At 54.6% G+C, this 25,524-nt stretch overlaps 2 protein-coding genes across 2 annotated transcripts in view; one reads left to right on the top strand and one right to left on the bottom strand.

Annotated features, from left to right (window-relative positions):
* Positions 1–1,761: 1,761 nt before the first annotated feature.
* On the bottom strand, positions 1,762–2,872 carry LOC122201352 (basic proline-rich protein-like). Its single transcript, XM_042907215.1, has 2 exons — positions 2,634–2,872; positions 1,762–2,554 (listed from the first exon to the last, which is right to left on the bottom strand). Exons 1-2 carry the CDS (start codon positions 2,870–2,872, stop codon positions 1,762–1,764), a joined length of 1,032 nt encoding a protein of 343 aa, XP_042763149.1.
* Positions 2,867–25,524, top strand: part of DTX4 (deltex E3 ubiquitin ligase 4) — a 35,996-nt gene continuing 13,338 nt past the window's right edge. The window contains exons 1-6 of the mRNA XM_042905606.1: positions 2,867–3,081; positions 11,228–11,954; positions 18,638–18,699; positions 19,018–19,179; positions 20,964–21,025; positions 22,481–22,633. Of these exons, the coding sequence (XP_042761540.1) occupies positions 2,871–3,081; positions 11,228–11,954; positions 18,638–18,699; positions 19,018–19,179; positions 20,964–21,025; positions 22,481–22,633 (1,377 nt within the window). The 5' untranslated portion in view covers positions 2,867–2,870. The remainder of the gene's footprint in view (positions 3,082–11,227; positions 11,955–18,637; positions 18,700–19,017; positions 19,180–20,963; positions 21,026–22,480; positions 22,634–25,524) is intronic.

Here is a 25,524-nt window from a genome sequence, read left to right on the forward strand (position 1 = left end):
TAAACCTTTGAACAATTCAGACTGGCTTCATCCCAATCAGTCTCAATTGGTGAGGTTTTATTATACCTGCCATCTTCCAAATCACAAATTAGGCACCTCACTTGGTTAGAGATTATTATGCCACTTATGGGTGTAGCTTATCAAAAATACACAACTGTAATTGATTACTAACGTCAACTGATCTATATCTTGGCTTCCTCTTACACATGAATCAGGCTACGTACAAACCCTCTCTTATGTCATCAGGCATTTTTTGTCCTGTTGTACAGACACAAGAAGACCAGATACAGGATCAAGCTGGACATAGGTAAGAGCAAGTGTCTTCCTACTTCCTATTCATCTTTCAAACAACCGTTCATCTTTCAAACGGCCGGTCTGACATTTGGTGATAGCCCTCTTCTCTGGTTTGGGCTTTTTCCACTTGAGAATGCCTGGTTGGGCTGGTCAGGTGCTGTTTTCTCCCCGGTACTTTCAGCATTCTCTTAAATCATTACTGACAGTTTCTGGATCCATACTTACCCAGACCACAAGGAAGTTTCCAGGGTCTTCGAACTCTTGGTCTTATGATTGGAAATAAAAATAGCTCAACAAAGCTTTAGGTTCCTCTTACTTCACCTCTACTTTTGTTCTTCCAGAACACCCTATCCTCGTGTTCTCCCCCTTCCCTTCTTTCACATTGAGGCACTTTTATTTATTTATTTATTTATTTATTTATTTATTTATTTGCCACATACCTTGATTCTTACTATACTACCCCTTGTCACATAACATGTATGATGGAATAGGCTTTTTTTCTTTGTCTTTTTCTTTTCTTTCTTTCTTTCTTTCTTTCTTTCTTTCTTTCTTTTTTTTTTTTTAGTCCAACTAAGTTTTGAATACCAGTTTCCCTTCTGGCTATATAGGTAAACTGGGTCAAAATCCTCAAATGTCCTAAGTCTCATTTGTAAAATGGGAATACAATGGCTCATGGTAGGATAAATTGAGATATCCTTTACTCCTTTCTCTTTGGTCCTTGAAACCCTGAAATTTGATGTCTTAATGAAGGTGTTGACTGAGTTGGATTGGGAGACTGGCCTTAGGGAGAGACTAACCGGATCTCCAGAAGTCATCCTAGGGAGATTTTGGCGCGGGGGCATCATCAAGAGTGAAGCTCAGAGGCAGCCTCCATCCTAGAGCTTTTTGGAGGCTGGACGAAGAACATATACGATTGTTTTTCCTTTTGCTTCTTATCTAGAACCCTGTAAACAGGGAGACGAGGGAAGAAGGATGAAGAAGAAATGGAAAATGCTAACGATAGAACAGGTGGCTGTAATTCAAGAGGGAGCAAGAGAGGGAAAGCAAATCTTCCGAAACAAAAGACAAAGTTCATGACTTTATGAAAGAAAATGGTTGTTTCAAAGAGATTCATAATCCCAGCCCCTAACACAAACTGTTTTTATTTCTGTATCGTATCCTGGATCTTCCTGATCATATGAATTCATGTATGCGGTCGCCAGCCACCTGAGCAAAACGAAGTTTGCGTTCTCTGGCAAAATTACCGTGAAATCCTGATGTTAATCTGCCCTTCTAGGTTATTTTTCATATTAACGAGCGATGACGAAAATAGCCAAGTCTAGCTCGTGTCTGTCCTACTCTCCCAATATTTTGGTCACAGAAACCCTGCAGAATAACTCAATTTAGCCTGTATCTCCCGGACTACAGTAACGTTGAAGCAGACCAGAAAAAAACACATTTGCCCTCTAGGCGGACGATATAAACCCATCACCCTCCAAATCGCGGCAACCCTTTGCACCGGGTTTCAGGAGCAGAGGTTAGAGGCGAAGGGCCGTGCGTGGCCACTGACCCGCACGCGTCGCCCCGGGCCAGCAGGGGGCGTGCGAGCCGCGGGCGCCCCGCTCCGGGGCCCGGGCCGCTGGGGGCGTGGCTCCGCATCCTTGACGGACAGCTGAGGATGCGGGCGAAGATGAGGTAATAGGAGCCGGAGCAAGGAGGGCGTGGGGGTGCGGGCGCGCGAGTGTGTGCGAGTGTGTGAGTGTGAGTGCGTGCGCGAGCCGGAGACACCGCGTGTCTCGGCGCTGGCGCTGCGGACCCCGATCGCGCTGAATTGAACGCGGAGAGAAAGACCATTCCGTTTCTGGGAGGGAGGCTGCAAAGCGGCGGCGCGCGACAGCTGCGGTCCCGGGGCCGCGTCATGGCCGGCCGCTTTGGGGCGCCTGGGGACGCGGGAAACCCCCGCGGGCGCGCGTTTGCCTTAGCGCCCCGCTCGGGAGGGGCGCTCCATTCTGGAGGCGACTGAGCAGAGCCGCAGGGAGGGGGAGCTCTCGCCGCGGCGGCCACCGCGTCCGCGCGGCCAGAGGGTGGGCAGGGAGGGGCGCGCGGGGAGGGGAGCCCGGCGTGCCTTTCCGAGCGCGAGCGCGCGGCGAGCTCCCACCCCGCCGCCCGCAGAGCCCGAGGCGCAACTGGTGCGAGGGCCCGGGGCTCGCGTCGCCGCCAGCCCAGCTCGGGCCGCCGGGGCTCCGGCCGCGCGCCCGCCGGGGCTTCGCGAGGCGGGGGCCTGTCTGCGCAGGGCCGGGGCTTTGCATGAAGCCGCTCGACCCCACGGAGCGGCGGCGGCGGCAGCGGCGGACCCCGGCGGCGGCGGCGGCGGCGCGCGGTCGAAGCCGGGCGGCCCGGGTGCCCGGGCCCCGGTGGATGCGCGGCTGGGGAGCGGCCCATGGGCCGGAGCTGAGGCTGCCCGGGGCGGCGGGGCGCGGGGCGGGGGGCGCGGCCGAGGCCCGCGGGCGGCGGCGCAGGAGGAAGCGGAGGAGGACCGGCGCGCGGGGCCCGGGAGGCAGGCGGCGCGGCGCGGCCGCCGCGGCCCGGGGCTCGCCATGCTCCTGGCCTCGGCCGTGGTGGTCTGGGAATGGCTGAACGAGCACGGCCGCTGGCGTCCCTACAGCCCGGCCGTGAGCCACCACATCGAGGCGGTGGTCCGCGCCGGCCCCCGCGCCGGGGGCAGCGTGGTGCTGGGCCAGGTGGACAGCCGTCTCGCGCCCTACATCATCGACCTGCAGTCCATGAACCAGTTCCGCCAGGATACCGGTGAGCCGGCGCCCCTGCCCCGCCCGCGCCCACCTCCCCTCCCTGCCCTGGGATCTCCCGCCTCGGGAGCCCACCGGGACCCACCCAGTCCGCAACTCCGTGCGGCGTGTCACCAGGAGGTGGTCGTGGAGGGGGCGCTTTACTCCCCGCCATCCTCTTAAGATTGCCCCCGCAATAAACGTCCATGCAAGTAGTATCCGTGTTCTGCTTGTGCAAATCGAGCTTCAACCGAGCCCCTAAGAACCGCCCCCCCCCGTCCCATCTCGCGCCCCCCTTTAAGCGCTTGGTGGCCCCAAGTCCTCCGATGTAGAAATTCCAGGGCCGGCCCAGCCCACATGCAATCCCAGCCGCTGGGAAAGGTTTCCTGCATCCTCACGCGGTGGCTGACCCCGCTTTGCCTCAGGCACCCTCGGGGCCGCCACCTGTCCCCCTCACCACCCACCTTACTGCCTCTGCCCCTTCTGTGTGGGTTGCCTTCTGTGGGTTGCCTGCCCGCAGCTGGGTCCTGCGGGGGGGAGGGGGACTGGGGGGAGGGAAGAAGGGGTTCCCTGGAGGCATTCGCTGTGGTCTAGCAGGAGAAGGGCGGGCGCCCTGGGAGGAGAGCCTGGAGCTGCTGGGGGATTCCGGGACATGAAACACCCCGGATGCTGTGGCATTGGCCAGTACCGCCTGTGCACTCCAAGTGCTTGAAGCAACAGGCCAGAGCAGATGGAGAGAGGAGGGGGAGGGCCGCGGCTCCGGAATGCCTGGCAGGAAAGCCGCTCCCTTTGTCCGCGTAGGAGGAGGTGGATTCCTAAGGAGAAAGGGTCCCCAAGCTTCCTCCTGAAACTGACACGCTGGTCTTCCAGAGCACTAAACCCCCCATCTTTTCGTGGGAATCGGGTTGCCACTGTGGCCACCACAATCCCACTTCCCCCCTGACCAGGCTTTGCAGGTCAGAGCAAAGAAGAGGGGCTCAGGGTGGTGGGTCAGTGGCGGGAGGGGCAGGACCCAGCTGCTTGTCTTTGCTCCGCTCGGGGTGTCCAGGCTTAATTGAGGACCTGGGACAAGTCTGCCTCCTCTCCAGGAGTCTCTGTCTTCTTGGGGGTGGGAGGTTGTTTCTGGAATTCTGGCCCGGCTTTCCGGAGATTGTGACCCAGGAGCCTGGTGAAGCAGGTGTGGTGGGGAGGGGCTAGAGAGGATGGGGGGGGGGGGGAGTCCCAGGGGATCAGAGAACAGCTGCTTGAGCAGGGCATCCCAGCCTCCTTGGAAAGCCCCCATATCCTGTGTGCTAATTAGGATTGTCATGGGAAAGGGGTGTCTTTCCACCCTTGCGTCCCCATCTTCAGTCCTAACTCCCAACGGCTTCTTTGCCAGGGACTTTGCAGACACCGGCCAACTGAGTAAAGCCTTCTGGGGAAAGGATTCCAGAAGTGTTAGCATCTGGAGGGGCTCGATTAAACCCCGGTGGTGGGAAAGGCAGGGAGGTGGAACTGAGAGACGCTGGGAGGGAGGAGGGAATGGGGAGGAATGTTAGGAGATTGAGAAAGAGGATTAAATGTGGCCAAGGGGAGGGAAGAGAATGTAACTGGGCAATTGGGGTAAAGGTTGTGGAAGTGAGGGTGGAGGCAGCAGACTGTTGGGGGGCGAGGAGGAGGGGGGGTTGGTGCGCTGAGCCCCGGAAGTGGGACCTGGGAGATTAGCAGTTAAGACACCTGACCCAGAATTCCAGTCCTAGTCAGAATAAACAGGCAGGTGTTAGCTTCTCTATTTCAGACTAAATCTCTGCAGCATAGAGAGAAACACCCTGGTGACATGCTTGTCCCAGCCCCTGTCCCACATTTGGGTAGGGGTGAATTTAATCAGTGTTTAGGGGTATCTTAAAGAGGGGAATGAAGAGTCATGGCTTGAAACGCCCTTTCTACCATCAGATGTGAAATTATGGAGAAAACTGGGTTAAGGGACGGAAGCCATGTCCCCCTCCCAGGTCCGGCCACCCTTCCCTGAAGACAGGCTGACCATGGCCTGGTGGTTAGCAGTTGAGTCCGAGGCTGGGGCTTCTCAGGTTTTAGACCAGAGGCAGAGAGCTAGTAGCCCGGATCATCTTAAAGACTGCCTCGGGGTGTGTTTTACATTCTTGCCTGTCTTAGAGGCTCACGACTCAGGCTGCTTCTAATGGTCAGTCGATGAATGATCCCGACGGCCTTCCTCCCGGTGCCAGGCCCTGCGCTGGCTGCTGAAGGCACTGGGCTGAATTCCCAGGAATGCTGGGCTGTCAAGGAGCTTGTCAAAGCAGAATAGAATCTCTGGGCTTCTGGGCTTGGAGCCCCCTCCTCTCCCTTCTCCACCAACAGACAGGCAGCTCCTCTCAATGTAGCTCATTGATGAGGCCATGACAGGGTAGGAACTTCATACTGCGGGCGCCCAGGCAACCTCAGCCAAGCCCTGGCAATGTTTAATTAAATTACCCGCCATTCCCAAGCCACGGTTTGAAGCTGGGAACCAGAAACATCCCCAGAAACAAAGAAGAGCTGGAAGTCCCCCTGCCAGACTGAGTCCTCTTTTTTTTTTTTTTTTTTTTTTTTTGCCTCCTCTATGTGGGGACATTTCCTGACATGGGAGCTTTGTTTTTTTTCACAAGTTGCCTGGCTTGCTGCAAGTGAGGCCTCAGACCCTCGGCTCCCCTGGGCTCCAGCCTCACCCACCCCGCCTCCAGGGAGATGGCCGGGAGGGTACATGGGCCCTCTGCCGCCTTTGTTTGCCCCGGGCCCTTCCTCCCCACACGGCCTCTGGGTTCCAGCTTATTTGCGCTCTGCTGGTCTCTGGCCATCGTGTTTCCGTGTTTCCGGCTAGGAAATCTGGAAGAAGGGAGGAGATGAAGCGAGGTAGAGGTGACAGTCTTGGCTGCTTCCAGAGCCTTGCTTGTGCCCTGTGCCTGTACGGTCATTTGCCTCGATGGGGCTCACCTTTTCTGTCACAGGCAAGTGACTGGAGTACTGTCCTTCAGCATCGCCGTCCCTTGTATCTTCCGGGACACCTGATTGCCACCACCTCCAGGGCTCCAGCAGCAGGACGTGGGGAGCCCAGGCTGTGAGTGGGGAGAGTGACTCAGGCTGTCATCCCAGCCTCACTGGCTTCTGTGTGACCTTGAGCAAGTCCCTTAGCTGCTCGGGCCACGTTTTTTTCTCTGTAGAAGGAAGAGCAGCCTTGAGAGTCCCCTGGCTCCTTTCCTGTCATCATTCAGATGGGCAGGTGAATGGGTTTGGCCCCCGCACCTGTGAGGATGCTGCTTGGAACTGGCCTGGTGTGAGGGAGCGTCCTTCCCAGCTCAAGAGTGTTCTCTGCAACTTTTGCCTTTTCTATGTCTTTAATGTGGTGACAAAGGTCAGATGGAGAGAGATGACAGGTTTTGACAGAAGCTGATTCTTTGGGCCCCACAATACCCTCTGCCCTGTGTGAGCACCGGAGCGGAAGAGGCAGGTGTCGTGATCGTTACAATATGGGGGATGCCCCAGGCCCCTTGCACACATACATTGTCTTGTTTGATCCTCACGGCGATCTTAGGAAGGACCTATTGTCCCCATTTTATAGGAAAGGAAACAATCTGGAAGAGACTAAGTTGCTCTGAGTTTTACAGCTAGTCCATGGCAGAGCTGAGATTCCAAATGAAGTGTCCCACGCTCTACTCTGTCATCAGTGAACGCTTCTGGAGCGCCTACTTCATGCAGGCGCTGTTCCAGGCATGTGGGATGTAGCAAATGGTGAAACTTCTAGGGCTTTGCCCCCACAGGACATTCCAGTGGGGCTGTGGGGCGCTTGGGAGAGGCCCGGGATCTCTCTGACACAGCGATGTACAGATGCGGGTAAAAGTGCCTTCGAGACTGGCTCATGCCTGGAAGGTGTTTCTCCCTTTTCCCAGGAGCCAAAACATCTCCGGTGCTTTGGAATGCAGGTGTCTGAGCTGCCAGGAAAAACTGATCTTCCCTCTCTTTCTCCCCGCTTGGTTTATGAACATTCTTTATTCCTATCCCATTAGCGGCCTTTTCTTTGGGTCACTGCACTCAAGGACTAAATGGATTTCTCAGATCATCTAGTTCGTGGGCCTGACTATAGAGGAGGCCAGGACTAGCACATTCCAGACAGAGCGGACTCTGAAAATAATCAGAGACACGAAATCCCGCGATGAAATTCTTTTGTACCACGGCGTTGGTTCTGAAGTCTGCCTTCTGTCTCTAAATAACGTGCTGGGGCTGAACTGAACTCAGCGTCTTTCCCTCCAAAAACTGGCTCTTCCTCTTGAAACCCCTCTGCCGGCAAATGGTGTCCCCATTTTACCCCTTGCCCGTGGTGGAGACCTCAGGATTCTTTGACTCTGTCACAGTGTTGTTCTGGTGCCCAATGTGTAAGGCAACGTAGACCGTGTGGCCAGCTGTTGAAATTAGTGTGCATGATGAAAATCCGGGACGGTTGTTTGCATGCAGATGCCCAGGCCCAGGCCCTGGAGATGCTGGTGATTCCTCATGGCAGCCAGTGGGTACTCTAGAAGGTGTTAAGTACCCCCAGGAGATTCTGAAGCCGGTGATTCTGGAAACTCTCTTGGAAAGCATTGAATTCAGCTACTCATGGTCATTTCCTACCCATTTCTTCTCTGTAGGGTCCCTCCAGTCTGTCACCTCCTTTTCGTCTCCACTGCCCATACCCTCATTACTTCTCACTTGGAACTCATTAACAGAGCATCTCTGGTCTTGTCACTTCTCTGTGTCACAGACTTCACTGGCTCCTCATTGCCTACAAATAAAACCTTCACAGCCTGGCGTTCCAGACTGTCTACGCCTCAGCTCTGACATAACTTTCCAGGTTTATCTTTCTCTCTGCCTTATATCTTCCGCAATTCCTGACAAACAGATGTCCCTTTCATCCTCCTGCATCAGAGTTCTCTGACACCCCCTCCCCGAACTATTCACAACGTCCCTTCTACTGAAACGCCCTTCTTTGCCCCTTTCGCCTGTTGAAATTCTCCTTCTCATTCAAGCCTCATCCATTGCTTGAAATGTCCTCCGAACCATCATTGCTTCCTTTATCTGGTCGGTATTTATGGAGCCCCTAGGAAATGTTGGGCATGGGCGGGGGGGGAACCATGAGCAAACACCTGGGTGCCCACTTTCGTGGCATTTGGGAGTCCGGTGAAGAGATACAGACATTTACCAAATTAATCACACCAGCAAATGTGTAACTGCACATCAAGATAAATGCTGCAAAAAAAAAAAAAAAAAAAAAAAAAAAAGACAAGAATGAGAATCTGATCGGGTCAGGGCAGTCCAGAGAAGTTTCCTGGAGGAAATGAGCGGAAATCTGAACTATGGGCAGCAAAGAGGATGCCAGAGTGTCTTGTGGGGCGGGGGGGAGTCCAGCATTGTGCAAAGGCCCGGCGAGGAGAAACATGGCAGTGGGGAGAGCCTGGAAGGGCCAGTGTGGCAGAAATGTAAGCAGAGTTATTAGGGTGTGAGGCGGCTGCAGAGATGGGAGGGAGTGGAGAGGGTCAGGTTTTGACCTGAGGGGAGTGCACGGAAGGGATTCACGCACAGTGGGGATGTGGGCAGGTTTTCTCAGCCCACATGCATTTTGTTGGCACCCTTCCCATGGCATATTCTGCCTCATAAATAGTCATTCGCCCCCCTTGTCTAGTTTTAGACCGTAAGCTGTTTGAGTAGTGCCTGCATTCCCCAAGGCAGCCAGTGGGGACCCGGCAACATGTGACAAATGACTAAATGCCGAAGTAGCCAGAAGTCTACCTTGCCTTTGTGGAGTCCTCATTACTGCCGCCTTGGGCGCTAGAGCAGAGCTGGAGGGTTGTGACTCTGCCTGCACTCGAGGCACCGTAGGAAAAACGCCAAGACCCTGGTCCACATGGGGCACAGGCAGATCTGCACCCCAGACCTCCTGAGGGGGGCCTGGGCTGGGAGAGCATTTCAGGAAATGGATGGCAAATGGCACAGGACCCAAATGAGGACTGTCTCGATAGGTAGAAATGGCAAAGGAGGGCATTTCGGTGCACGGGACCTGGGGAGTAGTAGGGGAGGGGGTCAGAGACCTGTGAGGGAGTGCAGGACGATAAAAGGCCATGTGTCTGCTGGGAGTCCAGGAAAAGAGCAACATGGGGGCGGTTGGGGGTGGGGGGACATAAACCTGGAAGGGTATGGGAGAGCCACAGCTATTGGGATTGATACCACTGTTGTAAAAAAAAAAAAGCCTCTTAAGCATATTTGTGAGAATCGGACACGTGAATTGCCCCCGCTTCGCTGGAGAGAAGCTAAAATAGGGTCATTTAACCTCTCGAAACTTCATCTCCTTCATTTCATTGATCATATGGGATGAGATAGGGGCTTTCTAAATAAGAAGGATTGTATAAGAGGTTATATGCAAACTCCCCCCCCCCACACACACACACACCCCACACCCCACAGATATCCTCTGAACTAAACTTACCATGACTTCTCCATCCCGCTTGGACATATAATAGAAAATAAATTACAATGATAATCAACCAACTTTTATTGAGCTCTTGGCATGGGGCAGGTGCGATTTCAGCCCCTTCTATTCATTCCTTCCTTTAATCCTCAAATCCACCCTTTGAAGTAGCTCCCCAGGACCCAGGCAGATGTAGACGAGGAAACTGAGGCTCAGTCGCACAGCTGGAAGGGACAGAGCCTCTGCTGTTGGACCCAGAGCCTGTGCTCTTTGTCCCCCAGTGAGCTGGCTACTTACGAAGGAAATGGAGGCAAACCGGGGAACTACTGCCCACCCCCCTTCTTCCTCCTCTCTTCCTCCCATCCCGCTCCCCCCTCCCCAGATCCCCCAGCAGCGTCCTGGTGCTGAATAGGGGATTGTTTTCTTCACCCTCCTGCCTCTGAATGTTGATGTTTTGGGTCATTAAGGGGCTTGGAGATGGGGTGGGGGGCGGGTTATGACCCTGGAAAAGGACTGAATAGACATTGTTCCTTTTCTTCCCCCCTTGAATGGAATTCTGTCCCCGGCCTTGGTGTCTCCCTCTGGGTTGGAGGAGGGGATGGGTCAGAGGCCCGTAAAGGGGAGCCTTTTCCCACCACTGATGGATAAGGCCTAAGCTGACAGATGCGAGATTCAGGCACTCTTGGAGCCCTCCCAGGTCCCCTCACCCTGCCTTGACCCAGGCATCTTCGGCCTTGATGTTGATAGCCATGAAATGAGCCCTGATTGGGCATGAGTCTGAATTCAGTCTTAGGGTGGGTCGGGGAGAAAGAGGCAACAGTTATAGACTTCCTTTTCCTTCGAGTCCCTTTGAACCTGTAGGTTCATTTCTTCTGTACTGCTTCCCTGAAATAATCCTGACCTCTTCCCTGCTCTCCCTTCCCCCAGTGAGACTAAAGATCAAGACAATCCTATCTTTAGGATGGCTTGAGCTTTGGGAAAGAAAAGTGTTAGAGAAATAGAAAATTATCATGATCATTATTACTGTTTTGATAGAAGATTTAATGCTCGAAAGTGTAAGAGTTCTGGCAACCTGATTTTCTATTTTTGTTTTTGCTGCACCCTTAAAGGGACAGAGAGGGAGCTCTCACTCCACCAGGCTGGGCTGGCTTCCTGGGGGTCTCATCTTCTTCCTCTGCCCTCTAGGCTATCCTGACCTTTTGTTCTTTTCCTCGTAGCCCTCCGGGCAGGGGCATTTGCAGGGTAGGGGACAAGTGACAGGCTATTTCTGAGCGCCTACTGTGTGTCAAGGGCTTTACGGGCCTTAGTGCAAATTGCAGGGCGCAGGAGAGATCCAGGACGTGGCATCCATATTCCAATACATATTTGTTTGTTAGATGAATAAGCAGATCGCATTTATTTTCACAAAAACTCTGCAAAGGAGTCCTTGTTTCCCCGGGAAGGAAAGGATGTTGGGGATTTCTATGTAAACTGGGAAGTGAATGAATTTGGCTGCCAACCAAGGTCTCCGGACTGCAAACCGGCAGGTGCTTTTTTCTGGTACCCCACACTAACCCCACACCCTTCACGCTGTCACTCAGATGCTCCCACCCCACCTCAAAGCTGATACCCCAACAGGCAGCCCAGTGCCCGCCGGGCTAACCAAATCCGGTTTCATTCCCTGCTGACCCCTACCCTGTGCTCCGTCCCCCTCTGCCAGGGACCCTGCGCCCAGTTCGCCGCAACTACTACGACCCGTCCTCGGCGCCCGGGAAGGGCGTGGTGTGGGAGTGGGAGAATGACAACGGCTCTTGGACGCCCTACGACATGGAGGTGGGCATCACCATCCAGCACGCCTACGAGAAGCAGCACCCCTGGATCGACCTCACTTCCGTCGGCTTCAGCTACGTCATCGACTTCAGCACCATGGGCCAGATCAACCGGCAGACGCAGCGCCAACGCCGCGTCCGCCGGCGCCTGGATCTCGTCTACCCCATGGTCACGGGCGCCCTGCCCAAGGCCCAGTCCTGGCCGGCCAGCCCCGCGTCGGCCGCCTCGCCCGCGGCCCCGCCCTGCTCCTGCCCACAGTGCGTCCTGGTGATGAGCGTCAAGGCCGCCGTGGCCAACGGGGGGAGCGCGGGGCCGCTGCAGCCCCCCGCCGCCCGCAAGCACATGCCCCCGTCTGGGGCGGCCAGGCTGCCCCCCCCACCAGGCCCTGTGGCCAAGCCGCTGGACAGCACGGGCACCATCCGAGGCCCGGTGAAGCCCGTCCCGTCGCAGGCGATCCGGCGACAGGCCTCCGGCACGCCGGCTGGGGTGACCATGGGCTCTCCTGCCAGCCCCCCCGGAGCCAACGGCAAGACGGGAAGGGTGGCCCTGGCGACCTTAAATCGGACCAACCTGCAGCGACTGGCCATCGCCCAGTCCCGGGTGCTGATCGCCTCTGGGTAGGTACTTTCACCTGATGCCTGTGAGCGTTTAGGGCACAGGCCCCGACTGACCTGGGCCAGAGGTGAAAGGGGGCTGCCTGCCAGGACTTAAGCTCCCTGTCCTCTTGTCCTGACCCTCCGGCTGCAGGTGGAAGGCAGCACGGTGTGGTGGGTAAGGGTGGGCTTGGCCTTTGGGGTCCACCGGATCTGGCTTCTAATGGAGATGTTGCCACAGCTATGTGATTTGGGACACGTGCCTAATATCCCAGAGTCCTAACTTCCTCCTCCGTAAATGCCTTCGATAATCCTCCCCGTTAGGGTCACTGCTGAGGGTTGAAGGTTATGCAACCTTAAGGGGGCTCCCACCAGGATCTAGGTTGGGGGCTTTATCACCTCATTTAATCCTTACAGCAACTCCTTTTTTTTTTTTTTTTTTTTTTTTTACCATGTATTTATTTTTGAGAGATGGAGACAGAATGTGAGCAGGGGAGGGGCCGAGAAAGAGAGAAGGAGAGAGAGAGAATCCCAAGCAGGCTCCAGGCTCTGAGCTGTCAGCACAGAGCTGGATGCGGGGCTTTAACTCACAGACTGTGAGATCATGACCTGAGCTGAAGTCGGATGGTCAACCGACTGAGCCACCCAGGTGTCCCGATTACAGAAACTCTTTGAAGTAGGCATTTGGATCCCCTTTTACCCAGGAAGAAATCAGAGGTTCTCTCGCTCAAGGGCAGAGAGCTAATCATTGGCTGAGACCAAAATTCAAACTTCAGGAAGGCTGATGCCAGAGCCAGACTCTTTTCTGACTGCCATCCTGCTTCTCTGTCACAATGCCCGGCATACAGCAGGTGCCGGATGAGACTTAGCTCCTTTCCTCTGGTCTCTCTGGAAACTGGAACTCCAGTTTGGAGCTAAGAGCCCATATTTAGTAAGCACTTACTATGTGTGCCAGGCACCTTCCGTGCGTTGTCTCAATTCTTCCCGTGACAGCCCAGTGTTGTCGGTTCTGTGATCACTGCTTTTTATGATCTTCTTGGTCCCCCTAATCGTCAAATGGGGGAGACCCAGATCCACATGGTGCCCACGGCCTTTGCCTGCCAGCTCCCGATTTCTTGTGAGATTGGCCTCTCACGCCGGCCCCATCTTCCTTTCCTCCAGAGGGGCCTGGCCCTACCTGTGACCCCTGAGCCCCAGACTGTCTGGGTGGTTTGGACTGAGGTTGTACACCCAAGTGGGAAATTCAGGCTGCCCAGGGGAGGCCATCTGCACACAGAGGTTCAGCGCTGGGAGACAAGGAGAGGCAGGTGTAGTGGGGAAGGAGAGGCCCGGCCTTCCCTCGGGTCTCTGCCCTAAGCTAAGCCAGAGTCTGCAAGGTCCAATTTCCTCGTGTGCGAAACGGGGAACCTCACGATTGCCTTGCCTGCCCCATGGAGTCCTTGTGGAAACCTCCACTAAGGGAGTGCATCCCTGGAGAATTTACCAGATGCACCTGCCAGTATTATCTCATTCTCTGACCTGGTGCACCCAGTGTCAGGCTCGGACACGCGGCTCAGAATTCACTTCCCAAGGAGGGCCACACAGCCCATGTGTCACAGAGTGGGGGTTGGGGCCCAGGGTTTAGTCCTCTAGTCCTCTGCCCTTTTGGCTAAAGCTCAGCTCCTCGCCGTATGCGAAGGCAGTTTATAAATGGTCAAGTGCAGGTCAGATGTGTGGGGTTTTCACATGACTCCTTCTGAACTGGCAGAATATTTGGTAGAGGGGAATGGGCACCTAAACCACACCACTGCTCAGTTTTTCCCCAAGGCCACACAGCAGCGTCCTGGGGGCCTCTGACAGAGTTCAAGGGTAATTATTTGTGCGGCAGAGGGAGGCTCATATAGTGGATGAGAAACCCAGCCTCCAGCACCTGACTGCCCCGGGCTGGAACCCAAGTTCCTTCGTGTGCAACTTGGGGCAAGTTTTGCACCCTCTGTCTTCAGCTTGCTCCTCTGTAAAGTGGGGACAGTCACAGTACCTTCCTTATCAGGGCTGTCATGAGGATTAAAGGCAGTGCTCAGCGTGTGGATTTAGCCCAACGCTCGGCAGTAGTAAGAGTTTGGTCAGTATTAGCTGCTATTATTATTGTTGTTGTTAATGTGTATCTATTGAATGTGTGCTGTGTAGTCGAACTAAAGTCAAAGCTGAGCAGCCTCTAACGCCCCACCTCATTTCTGGCGCCCTTGGCAAAAGCCAAGTGACCTCGTGCCATAATTGAGGGCAAGGACACCCTGCTCACTTTAAACCTCACTGAGGAAGCCGACAGCTCTTTCTCTCCACTCTATTCCCCCTGCCCGCCAGCCCAGCGGAATCGGAGCCGGAGAATGGAGTGGAGAATGGAGTGGAGGTCCGGGGGCAGTGCTGTTTCAAAAGGCCTATAGAAACACACTTTTTTCTCCGCTCTGTTTTCCTGACAGGGGAGGCCCCGCCCTACCCTTCTATCTTCCAGCCCCTTCCCTTTTCACCTCTTACCACCACCCTCACCCCCACCACCATTTTCTCCTTCAGTCTTTCTTGGCCATTTAATTAGCGTGCTTATTCCCTTTGTCTGGCATTGCCGTCCACCTTCTGTCGTGGAATGGCCCCTTCCCTCCGCCCTCCCTGTCCGTGAGCTCTTCAAGCAACTTTCCCACGGAAAAAAGGAAGACCGGGGAGGGCGGGAGAGGTGGGCTGAAGAGAAGGGTTTGAGGGGGAACAAAAGACCCTGTGAATTATTCAGACACACAAGCAGGGGGTTTGTAAAGAGAAAAGAGGGGGGCTGTGTAGTGGGGGGCGGGAGTCGCCCCTCTGGCCCTCTCCTCCAGAATCGAGGCTTCTCTATCTCCAGCGAGACTTCGGTTGCTGGAGAGACAAGACCATTGTCCTGTAGGAGGATTCCTGGGTTGGCTCACAACTCCAAAAACACCCCACTGTTTCTCACCATGGTATCTGCAGAGCTTTTCTCCTGCCATCAGCCCCCTTCTCTGCCACCGTGCCAGCTCTTGTCTTTTCTTAGTTTTATATTTGAGGGACAGAAATGGAAACTGAGAACAGCCCAGCAGAATGGGGAGGGGGTGTCTTCCGATGCTGAGGCCAGACAGCTTTGGCCCAGCTGGAGGATGTGAGAGGCATGCCAGTGATTGGCCTGCTGATTTCTGGAAGGAGGGCTCAGGCATGTACCGGCAGGGAGGGGAATGGGGGGGGGGGGTGTGTGACCGGTGGGGACTCCATGGGCCGCCTCGCCTCCACGGCCGGCCGCCTCCACCGCTTTCATTTTAACCAGTCACCGAGGGGGAGGGCTGATCAGGTGTTGCCACCTCAACAATCCTGTGCACTGCCCGGGTCTCTGCTTTACACTTTGCCCTCCGCATCCTCAAGAATCAGAAAATTGGACTATTCCAGCAGGAAAAGGCTTTATCAAGCCCGACTTCCTCTTCCAGTTGAGAAACAAAAATGTAAACAACCCCCCAATTTGCATGGGGCTTGCCAGTTTATAGAGTATTTGACCTAGATCCTGAATCCTCACAGGGACCCCAGGGACAGAGATGTAGGGTGGCCCTGCTCTTGGGTGTGGTAACTTGGATGTGGTCACCGAAGTGCAGAGGGGCCATGGGGCTCTCCCAAAGGCACAAGGTCAGTGCCAAGCTGGGCTGGAAGGCAGGTCTCCTGACCCCTGTGCAAGCCTCCTTCCACTGTACCCTTCTGTATTTTGTCAGCAGATCTCTTCCTCCTCAAGTCCACTGCCACCATCCAGAGCCTGCTGACAAGTTTTCCCTTTCCTGGCATGGCCCCCACCACGGTATTCCCGGGAGTCCTGGGTCCTCATATGGACCCTCCCTCTCTTCAGACCTGGCCCCGTCCCTGGGTCCCTGGGCTGCCCATGGTGTGCTAGGGGGACTCTTTCCTGGTTAACCAGATTGGGTGTGGAAACCTGCCAGTCCAGTTTGTGGGAACAAAGGTGGCTTTTGTCACCCAGATCACAGCTACTTATCTCCTGGTGGGGGCGGGGCGGGGGGGGGGGGGGGGGGGGGGGGGGGGGGGGGGGGGGGGGGGGGGTTGTGCTCGGAGCTGGTAAGGGGGTGGGAAGGCAGGCGCAGGGCTGGGCTGTGAGCGTTGCCCCCTGGTGGGGAGCCTGCGAACAGACACAGGCCGCCAGACTCCTTCACTCCTTTTCCAGACCAGCGGCGGGGAGGCCAGTCAGTCCCCGCAGGGGACCCAGAGCTTAGGCGGCTGCCTTGCTCTTAGGCATTGGGGCAGGGAATCTTCAAGAAGTCCATCCCCCGGCACCTGCTAACTCCAGACCCTCACAGGTTCACAGGTGAGGTTGTGAGGAGTTACTGGCAGGTTTGGGGCTCCAGTCTGGTTTCCCTGAGTCCAGTCCACCATGCCGGGCCTCGCCCTGGGGGGCAGGCCATAGAGTCCAGAAGCAAGGCTGAGCCTCTCTTCTTGGCCAGCTTTCCTCTTGTGTTGAATTCAGCTTTCCCCTCTCCCCATCCGGGTTTGATTTATCCTGGGGGTGGAAAGTAGGCTGTGGTGGTCTGTTGAGACACAAACGCTCCCACATCTGTTCTTTCACATCCTTCCCACAGCCCTGGTGCACGTGTCATCATCCCGGGGAAGGGACAGGGGCCCCGGAAGACTCAGCGTAGCCCGGGAAGCACTCATCCCTGTGGGCATGTGGGGGACAGGCAGACCCTCTCCTCAGCCTTGAGGCCCCCCATTCCAGCCCCTTTCTTGTAGTCCTAGATTTATTCCACATGCTCTTTGTTCCCCATGTCCTCTGTCTGCCACGTGGGGTGACAGAGGGGTCGCAGAAACACAAGAGCCCAGCACAGCGAGTGGCTACAACAGCGGGCTCCGGAGCCAGATTTCCTGGGTTTGAATCCTTAGCTGTGTGACCTCCATCAGGTTTGCTCACCCTCTCTGTGCCTCAACCTCCTTGCCCATTAAATTGGAGCTAATGATAACGGCACCTCCTGTGGAGGTTGTTGGAAGTCTTAGATGGATTTGTGCGATGTGAGCGGTTAGAACCGTGCCTGGTACCAGGTGGGCTCTTCAGGGTCACACATGGATGAAGGGCCACAGGCTGTCTTGTTCACCGCCGTGTCCCCAGGCTCTAGGGGCGAGTCCAACCGGAAGGAGGGCTCTGTATGAATGAGCACGTAAGCAGATAACGAACACTGCAAAGAAACAACTGAACACGCCCCTTCCCCTCCTGTATTCCCAGCACCACCCTACCCCCCAACCCCCCATAGCAGATCTGCTGGCTTCTCAGGCTCTCTGGCCCCTGGAGTCATCTGTGACCTAGTCCATTGACGTCCTCGAGCTCCCTTTCCCCCTCCGAGCCCATCTGTGGAAGCCTGGGTGGCAGGGGCGATGGCGCACAACCCAGTCCCACGTGTCCCCATGTTTTTCTATTTGGCGTCGTGGGAGGCCTCGCCTTTCCAGGCAGCTGTGCGGACTCCTCTCCAGAGCCTGGCTCGGGTTTCTGGGGAGAAGGACAGAAAGAGGAGGAGGCTTTGCCTGGTATTTAGATTTCTCAGCGAAAAGGAGGGGTAACAGCTGTTGGAGTAGTGGTTTCCCAATGTCAGGCCGGGATCAACCTTATCTGGATCCTCTCCAGAAGCGAGAGAAAATGCAGGTTCCGTGCCCCCCTCCTCCCCCATGGGAATTCTGATTCAGGCCTGGGGCTCTGTCTTTTTAAAAGCTTCTCAGGAGCCACTTGGTACACCCACCCAGGCTTGAACTTGCCTCTCCATTTTTCATTCGCTCCACAAACACTCACTGAATGCCTGCTAGTGTCAGGCTGTGAGGATATTTGTCCGTGTGGAGCTTTGATTCTGGAGGGGGCGAGAGTAAAGCAACAGCTTATTTTTTAAAAACCATCGGTTCCAGGGCACCTGGGTGGCCCAGTCGGTTGAGCCTCCGACTCTTGGTGTCGGCTCGGGCGATGATCTTGCGGTTCGTGAGTTCGAGCCCCGCGTCAGGCTCCATGCTACGGCCCAGAGCCTCCTTGGGATTCTCTGTCTCCCTCTCTTTCTGTGCCTCCCCCGCTCATTCTCTCTCTCTTAAAATAAATAAAAAAAAAATTTTAAACCATCAGTTCCCTGGGGTAAACAAAACAAAAACGAAAGAGAGTGAGGCAAGAGGGATTGAGAGTCCCGGGCTGGGATGGAGGGGTGGGTCTCGGTATTAAATGAGATGGTCTCAGGAACCTCACAAAAAGGTGAGCCCAGACTGAAGGATCTGTAGGAGGAGGTGAGGCAGAGATCTGCTGGTAGAGCATTTCAGGCAGAAGGAGCCACATAGGCAAAGGCCCTGAGGCAGCAGTGTGGCCCAGCTGGAGCAGGATAAAATGGTGAGGGGTATGTGAGGAGACCAGGAAGATGAGGGTTGAGCGCGGTGGGGGGGACGTTGGCGGGTCACGCGGAGCTGTGTGGGCTTTGCCGGGACCTCGAGAGACTTAAGGAGCCATTGCAAATTTGGGGGGATCCGAGGGGAGGGGTGACATGGTCTGACTTAGATTTGAAACGTTAACATTCCTGCTTGTGGTGCTAAGAACCGGCTCTGCCTTGAATAGAGATAAGTAGTTTCTGTCGGAAAAGGGACCTCTCAGTGAGTGGATTTTGGGGGTTCCAACCCCACCCCACTTGTCAAAACCGTAATGTGTCTGCTCTTTCCTTCCACAGGGTCCCCACTGTGCCAGTAAAGAACCTCAATGGGTCCAGTCCTGTTAATCCGGCCCTGGCAGGTAAGCGCTTGCTTTAAGGCGGGCGGGGGGAAAGGAAAGCTCGGGCCAAGGAGGTGGTGAGCATTTACCGCAAAGAAAGAATTGAATGAAAGCAAATGTGGATGTTGGGAGCGGGGTGGGGAGGGGGGGAAGAAGCACAGCTTCTGTTGGAGAGAAGCAAACGCACACATTTCTGGGGCAGGCAGCGGGGGCCAGGGGAGGCTGAGTGAGTCACGAGAGCTTGTGCCGGGGAAACAGCGGGGCGGGCTCCCGGGGAGGGCGGTTGGTGGGATGCTGGGAACTAACTCTGCAGTCCACGCTCACGCCCTGCCCTTCCAGGAATCACCGGGATTCTCATGAGTGCAGCCGGGCTGCCCGTGTGCCTCACCAGGCCGCCCAAGCTGGTTCTCCACCCGCCCCCGGTCAGCAAGAGCGAAATCAAATCCATCCCGGGGGTTTCCAACACGAGCCGCAAGACCACCAAAAAGCAGGCCAAGAAAGGTATCAGCCTCCTTGTCTTAGGGGGTATGGGAGTCAAAGGCGTGGGCCTCGGCCGTGGCTTTGCCGCCATCACCCAAGGTCATACCCGTGGCTTCACCCTCTGTGCCTTCGTTTCTGCGTCTGCTAAGTGGGCCCAACTAGCCCCTGTTCTGCTGATTGCACCAAAGTGGATTGTGCGTGAGTGAGAGGGAGGCACCTTAAGAAGTGCAAAAACACGGTCCGGAAATATAGAGACACAGAACCACCAAGCGTGATGCATAAAATACGATACAGGGGGCTGTCACTGTGGCCCTGGAGCCAGAACAGCCTGGGTTCCAGTCCTGACTGTGACACTTCCAAGTCATGTGACCGCAGAGAGCCCTTTTTCTTTCCTTTACAATGGGGTAAAAAATGCTCACAAGGATGGGGTAGGTGTGCCCCAGAACGCATCCATGACAGGGAGTGACCACTGCCCTGTGTCCCCCCAGAGCCCCTAGGCTGACCATTCGAACCTTCCTTCAGGCACTCCTTCCTCCCTGTGCACAGTCCCGTCACCAGGGGGTCCAGATGTGTGTCTACCCTGTCTCAGCTCTGCGGCCGGTCTTTCTGGCCGCTGGTGTTGGTTGTTAAATGTCTTGACCGTCACCCCAGGCCCCCACCTTACAACCTTGTTTTGAAGGGTCCGTGAGATCTCATGTATATTGTAACTGGGCCCAGGGCCTGGCAAGCAAGAGGCTCTCAATGAACAGAAGCTTCATTCTTCGAAGCGGGCTGGTGGGAAGGAAGGGCCTGCATCCTGGGTTTTGGCGGTTGCATGATCTGCTTCCTCAAACCCTTGCCCTACTTTTCTACGCCATCAAGAGTTCTCTGCTTAAATGAACTCAATTGCCCTGTTCATAGTCTGATAGGAAATGACAGGATTTCACACTTTCCCGCGCTTCCTGTGATTATTAATAGCACATGTTGGACCCTTAGCTGGAAAAGTGCTAAAGGTCTATGCGTCCATTAGCTTCTTTAATTGTCAAAGCAACCCTTTGAGTGGGCTCTATTGCTTTGCCCGATCTCACAGGTGAGAAAATAGAAGCTGAGAGAAGCTAAGAGGGGTCCCCAGGGAGGCACTGGTCCTTTTTAAGGTTGTATCATCCTGTCTCCTGCCTTCAGGCTGGGCTGCCTCCTAGAGGTCCAGCCCCCAGAGAAATTCCAGAATCGCTGCAGCCTGTCAGGATGCTTCCCTGCTGCTGGTCTCCCGCACCGTCAGCGGCCAAGGAAGCTGTGGGCATAGCTTCCTGCTTTCCCATGAAAATAAAATCACTTTGACACCACATTACAGACCGAGACAGTACTCGGCACACTGTAAAAAGCATGTGATAAGCCCACCTCCTTTTTTTTTTTTTTTAACGCGTAACAGTTTACACAGTGCTGTCTTCTGCTACCTCGCCTCATCGTGTGGGCATGCCCAGGCTCTTTGATTACACGGAAGAGAGCCCCACACCACCCATCTCAGTTAAAAAGTGGGTTTGGTGAAAACAGGCCGGCCCGGGGCGGGGTGGGGGGGTGGCTGTCAGGAAAAAGACTGCGGGAGGGAAAGACAGGCAGGCACACCTCCCACCTTCCCAGACACCTAGCTCCTTCCTCCTCCTGTCGATTCCCTTTCAGATTCTTAAATGTGGTTGCAGAATGAATTCCTCCCCCTGCCTGCTTTGAGCCTGGCTGCTGGCTCCCCCCTCCGCGTGCCCAGCCTGATGAGGCCGTTTGATCCCTTACCTCTGTCTTGGTGGCCCACTGACCACCCTGTCCCCCCACAGGTAAAACCCCAGAGGAAGTGCTCAAGAAGTATCTGCAGAAAGTCCGGCACCCGCCAGATGAGGTGAGCGCAGGGGGGAGGCAGGGCAGGGTTCACCCACAGCTTCTCCTCCGCCGGGGTTTTCCACAGGTTGCAGCAGGAGCGGATTTCTGCGTCCTGGCTGCTACAGAGCCGCTCAGAGCTGCCACAGGGCTCCAAGGTTGGCGGTCTGGGGCCGCAGACCGAGGCTGCATTCTAAACCACCTTCCCGTGAACAGTCTGAATGTAGCAAAAACAGCATGGCAAGCGTTGGGAACTGACGTTTATTTCTTCTTCTTCTTCTTCTACTTATTATTTTTTTAAGGAGGCTTGAACTGATGACCCTGAGATCAAGAGCCGGATACTTAACCAACTGAGTCAGCCAGGCGCCCCATGGGAACTGACTTTTAAATGGGCTTGATGTAGACCAGTGGTTCTCAGCCAGAGGGAGTTCTGCAGGGGGGAGTGGGGAGGGGCGTGGGGGAGGGAACTGCTAATGGGCAGAGGCCAAGGGTGCTAAATAGCCACCGTGCCCAGGACAGCCCCCTCAGCGAAGAATTACCAACCCCAAATGTCAACAGTGCCAAGGTTGAGAAATCCTCTTATAGGCTTATTGATTTATTTATTCTTAATGTTTATTTTCTTATTGAAAAAGTTTTTTCATGTTCATTTATTTTCGAGAGAGAGAGACAGAGGGTTGAGTGGGGGAGAGACAGAGAGAGAGAGGGAGACACAGAATCCCAAGCAGGCTGCAGGCTCTGAGCTGTCAGCATAGACCTTAACGTGGGGCTCGAACTCATGCACTGCGAGATCGTGACCTGAGCTGAAGTTGGATGCTTAACCGACTGAGCCACCCAGGCACCCCAGTATTTATTTTATTTTTGAGGGTGGGGAGAGGGAGGGAGCATATGCAGTGAGGGAGGGGTGGCAGAGAGAGGAAGACACAGGATCCAAAGCAGGCTCCAGGCTGTCAGCACGGAGCCCCATTCAGGGCTCCGACTCACAAACGGTGAGATCATGACCTGAGCCAAAGTCAGACGCTGAGCTGACCGAGCCACCCAGGCGTGCCTCTTGGTGACTTATTTGAACAGCAGCCCCTCTGGTACACTTGAGATACAATTGCTTTGCAAACGTTCAGCTTAAATAAAGGGTCTGTCAGCAAGTGTCTGTTTCCTCCGCAAGCCATTGGAGAACACCAAGGAAGGACAGTGTCTCATCATCGCCCTAAAGGAGAGGACAGTTTTGGTGGTGAGCCCCAGGTGGCCTGTGCCACCAGCAACAATTATTCCAGGAACTTTTCTGCTGTGTAAAGTGAGATAAACCTAGATTTCGATTCCCAAAGGCATGTCTGTATATATCCTGGTTTGTGGGTTTTCTAGAAGAGGAACAGGGACACCTCACCGGACGTCTGATCATGCGAGAATCACTGCGGGGATGCTCTGGCCTCCCAGGCTGGGCCAGCGCTGAAGGCCTCTCTGCTCTGTCCCCTCCCGCCCCCAGGACTGCACCATCTGTATGGAGCGCCTCACGGCCCCCTCGGGCTACAAGGGCCTGCAGCCAACAGTCAAGCCTGACCTGGTGGGAAAGCTGTCCAGATGCGGCCACATCTACCACATCTATTGTCTGGTCGCCATGTACAACAATGGCAACAAGGTTAGTGCCAGCCTGCGGGGCTGGCCCCCGCCCACCATGGGCCCTGGAGGAGCAAAAGCGTGAAGGCCCTGTTGGGGTGATTTGGGGTGTCTGAGAGGCACCCTGGGGGCAGCAGGAGTGAGGATCTTGGCCGTTCTCAGCAGGGTCAGCGTCTTACACAATTATAACGTTCGCAAAACCTGTCTTACCCAACTGCTCCCCTCCCCCATCTCTACAGTGGGTGTGATGGTCTGAGAGGTATAGACTTCAGTCCATGAGAGTTCTTGGGGGGAAGGGGGGTTGACGGTGTGCCCATAGTGAGCGTTCATTACACCCAGTGTGGGCAGGTTTCTAGTCCCTTCGAAGCTCACTGTTGGAGGAGGGGAAGGCTGTCTGTGATGCTCACCTGGTCCATACTGACGGCAGAGCAGTGTTCCTCCATGAAGCTGGATTCCAGGAATCTGCGAGTCTCCTTAGATGCTAACTCTCTCTTTACACTATCCGAGCTTTTACTAAGCCACTGACATCCCTCACGTCCTTTGCTGTGCCTGGAATAACCGTCACTCCCCTCTCCCCATGAATTCAAATCCTACCTGCTTCTCCAGACCCCACTTGGATCGCAGCAGAATTTGAGGTTTCCCTGATGTCCCCAGCTTCTTACTCATCCCCTCCCCCCAAAAGTCTGCCTTTCGGGGTCTGCTCTGCACTTCTCCTGCTGTGGGAAAGAGGAGAGGAGAGAGTCAGCAGACCCAAGCTTGAACCCTGGCTTTAGTAACTGAGTGATTGTGGGCAAGATTTTCAATCTCTCTGAGATTTCATTTTCCACCTGGAAAATGGAGATAAAATAATACCTACTTTCCAGGGCATTATTACCATTATTAGTCAAATGGATATCTCCTTGGCATTATAGGTATAATTTTTTTTCCCTTCATCTTTATATAGCCCTGTGATTGAAGTTCCCAGAGTGCTGACCTTGGGCTGACCTTGGGACCTTTGTCTCAGAGAGCCCATGCTCAGTCACTGATGGATGATGCGGTCTGAACTGGTTTTCACTTTCCTGACCCTAGGTTAAAAGGTTTCATTGGGGTTTTGTATTTTAAGAGGTTATTTTGGATTTAAAGGGATTTTTTAGCATGTTCATTCTCTTTTTGAGGACTGTTTTCAAGAACAATCTAGCTCCTCTTTGCACTAATACTTTGAAGCATGCCGTTTAAAATTTTCTTCACACAGAAGAGGAAACGAAAGGACCCAGAGAGAAACCCAGTGGTTCTCCCAAGGCCATGAAGCAAGTTAAGGCCAGAGCAGAAGGTGGAAGGGCCAAGGCTTGGCCCCAAGCCTTGGGTTCCAAGCCTTGGGTTCCTGTCCCGTTGACCACATGGAGTAACCTTCTCCATTGCCCTGAATGCAAGTTACTCCTTTAACATTAGTAGAGCTTGAGCTGAAGGTCCCCAAATAGCTCCACAGAGGATCGCTGTCCTCCTGAAATGGTGCGGATGTCCTGGAGAGCTTCTCTCCTGGCTGTGAGCCTTTTCTGCACACATGGCTCCCTGCCCACGCCTTCCTTCTCACCCACTTTCTTCTGGAAAGCCTGGGAACAAGGTCTCCTCCCAGCCGTGCAGGCCACGCCTCGCTGGGCCCCAGTGTGAAGCCAAGGCCCCTTATATGTCTGCATCCAGAGTCTTGCCCTGCGCCCCAACACAGCCACCGAGCCGTGGGCTTTGTACAGACTGCTGAAGACCAAGCCCTAACTAGTGTCAAGTCCTTTAATGGTGCTGTGCCTCAGTTTTCTTCTCTGTAAAAGGGAATAGTTTTTTTAAAATATTTATTTATTTGAGGGGGAGGGAGGGGCAGAGAGGGAGGGAGACAGAGGTGGGACTTGAACTCACAAACCAGGAGATCATGACCTCAACTGCTCAGGTGCCCCAAAATGGGAACCATTTTTTAAAAAAACTTTTTTTTTGTATTTATTTATTTTTGAGAGACAGAGAGACAGAGCACAAGTGGGGAGGGGCAGAGAGAGAAGGAGACAGAATCCAAAGCAAGCTCCAGGCTCTGAGCTGCCAGCACAGAGCTCGACGCGGGGCTCGAACTCACAAACCATGAGATCATGACCTGAGCTGAAGTTGGACGCTCAACCAACTGAGCCACCCAGGCGCCCCGGGAATCATTTTTAAGGCTAATAATAAGGCTAATATTCCTTTAAAGCTGATATCAGGCGAGGCCTATGTGAAACAAGATGTAAAGTCTTTTGTAAGATTTAAAACGCCTTCACTAACAACTCATTCCCTCCCTCGTTGCTTGTGCAGACCTTGCCCTCAATCCTTCAAAACCAGTCCACAGCTCTTCTTTAAGGACCATTTTCTTAAAGTCAGCTTCATCTACTCGGGCACACGACACCCACTTTCTCTTTTCAGAGCAGTGGTTTCTAAACCTGTACGAGCCTTAGGGGTCATAAAAGTACTAATAACAGTTAGAGACACGACTTAGTGGTCAGCACTTCCTGTGGGTTCTCTAATTCAATCCTTCCAACAACCCAGTGAGATAGATACTATTGTTTTCCTTGTTCTGTTACAAAGCCGAGACCCAGAGAGGTTAAGTAATTTGCTCCAGGTCTCCCAGCAGGTAGATGGCAGAGCTGAGAATCCAATCCAAAGTTCTCACTCTTCACTGCTACTTTCTGTAGCGCATCCCCGCCCCCCCCCCCCCCCCCATCCAGTTTGGTGGCCTGGGGTGGGGTCCAAGCATCTTTGTTTCCAGCAAGCTTCGTCAGGATTGTGATGCTCAGCAGTTGGGCAGAGGCTGCTCCCTAGTGCTTTGTTGTGTGTCCGACTCGTTTGGTACTTCACGGTTAATAATGACTCCCTGTGTATGTTCCCTGCCCGCATGGGCTGCTCTGCCTTTCAAGGATGGGG

The sequence above is a fragment of the Panthera leo genome, chromosome D1, assembly GCF_018350215.1.
Source record: "Panthera leo isolate Ple1 chromosome D1, P.leo_Ple1_pat1.1, whole genome shotgun sequence".
NCBI lineage: Eukaryota > Metazoa > Chordata > Mammalia > Carnivora > Felidae > Panthera > Panthera leo.

Coding starts and splice junctions, on each gene's coding strand:
- LOC122201352 (XM_042907215.1), bottom strand. CDS start 2,872: ATGGCGAGCCCCGGGCCGCGGCGGCCGCGCCGCGCCGCCTGCCTCCCG. Junction 2,555..2,633: donor CGCGCGCCGCCGCCGCCGCC/GCCGGGGTCCGC, acceptor CTGCGCAGACAG/GCCCCCGCCTCGCGAAGCCC.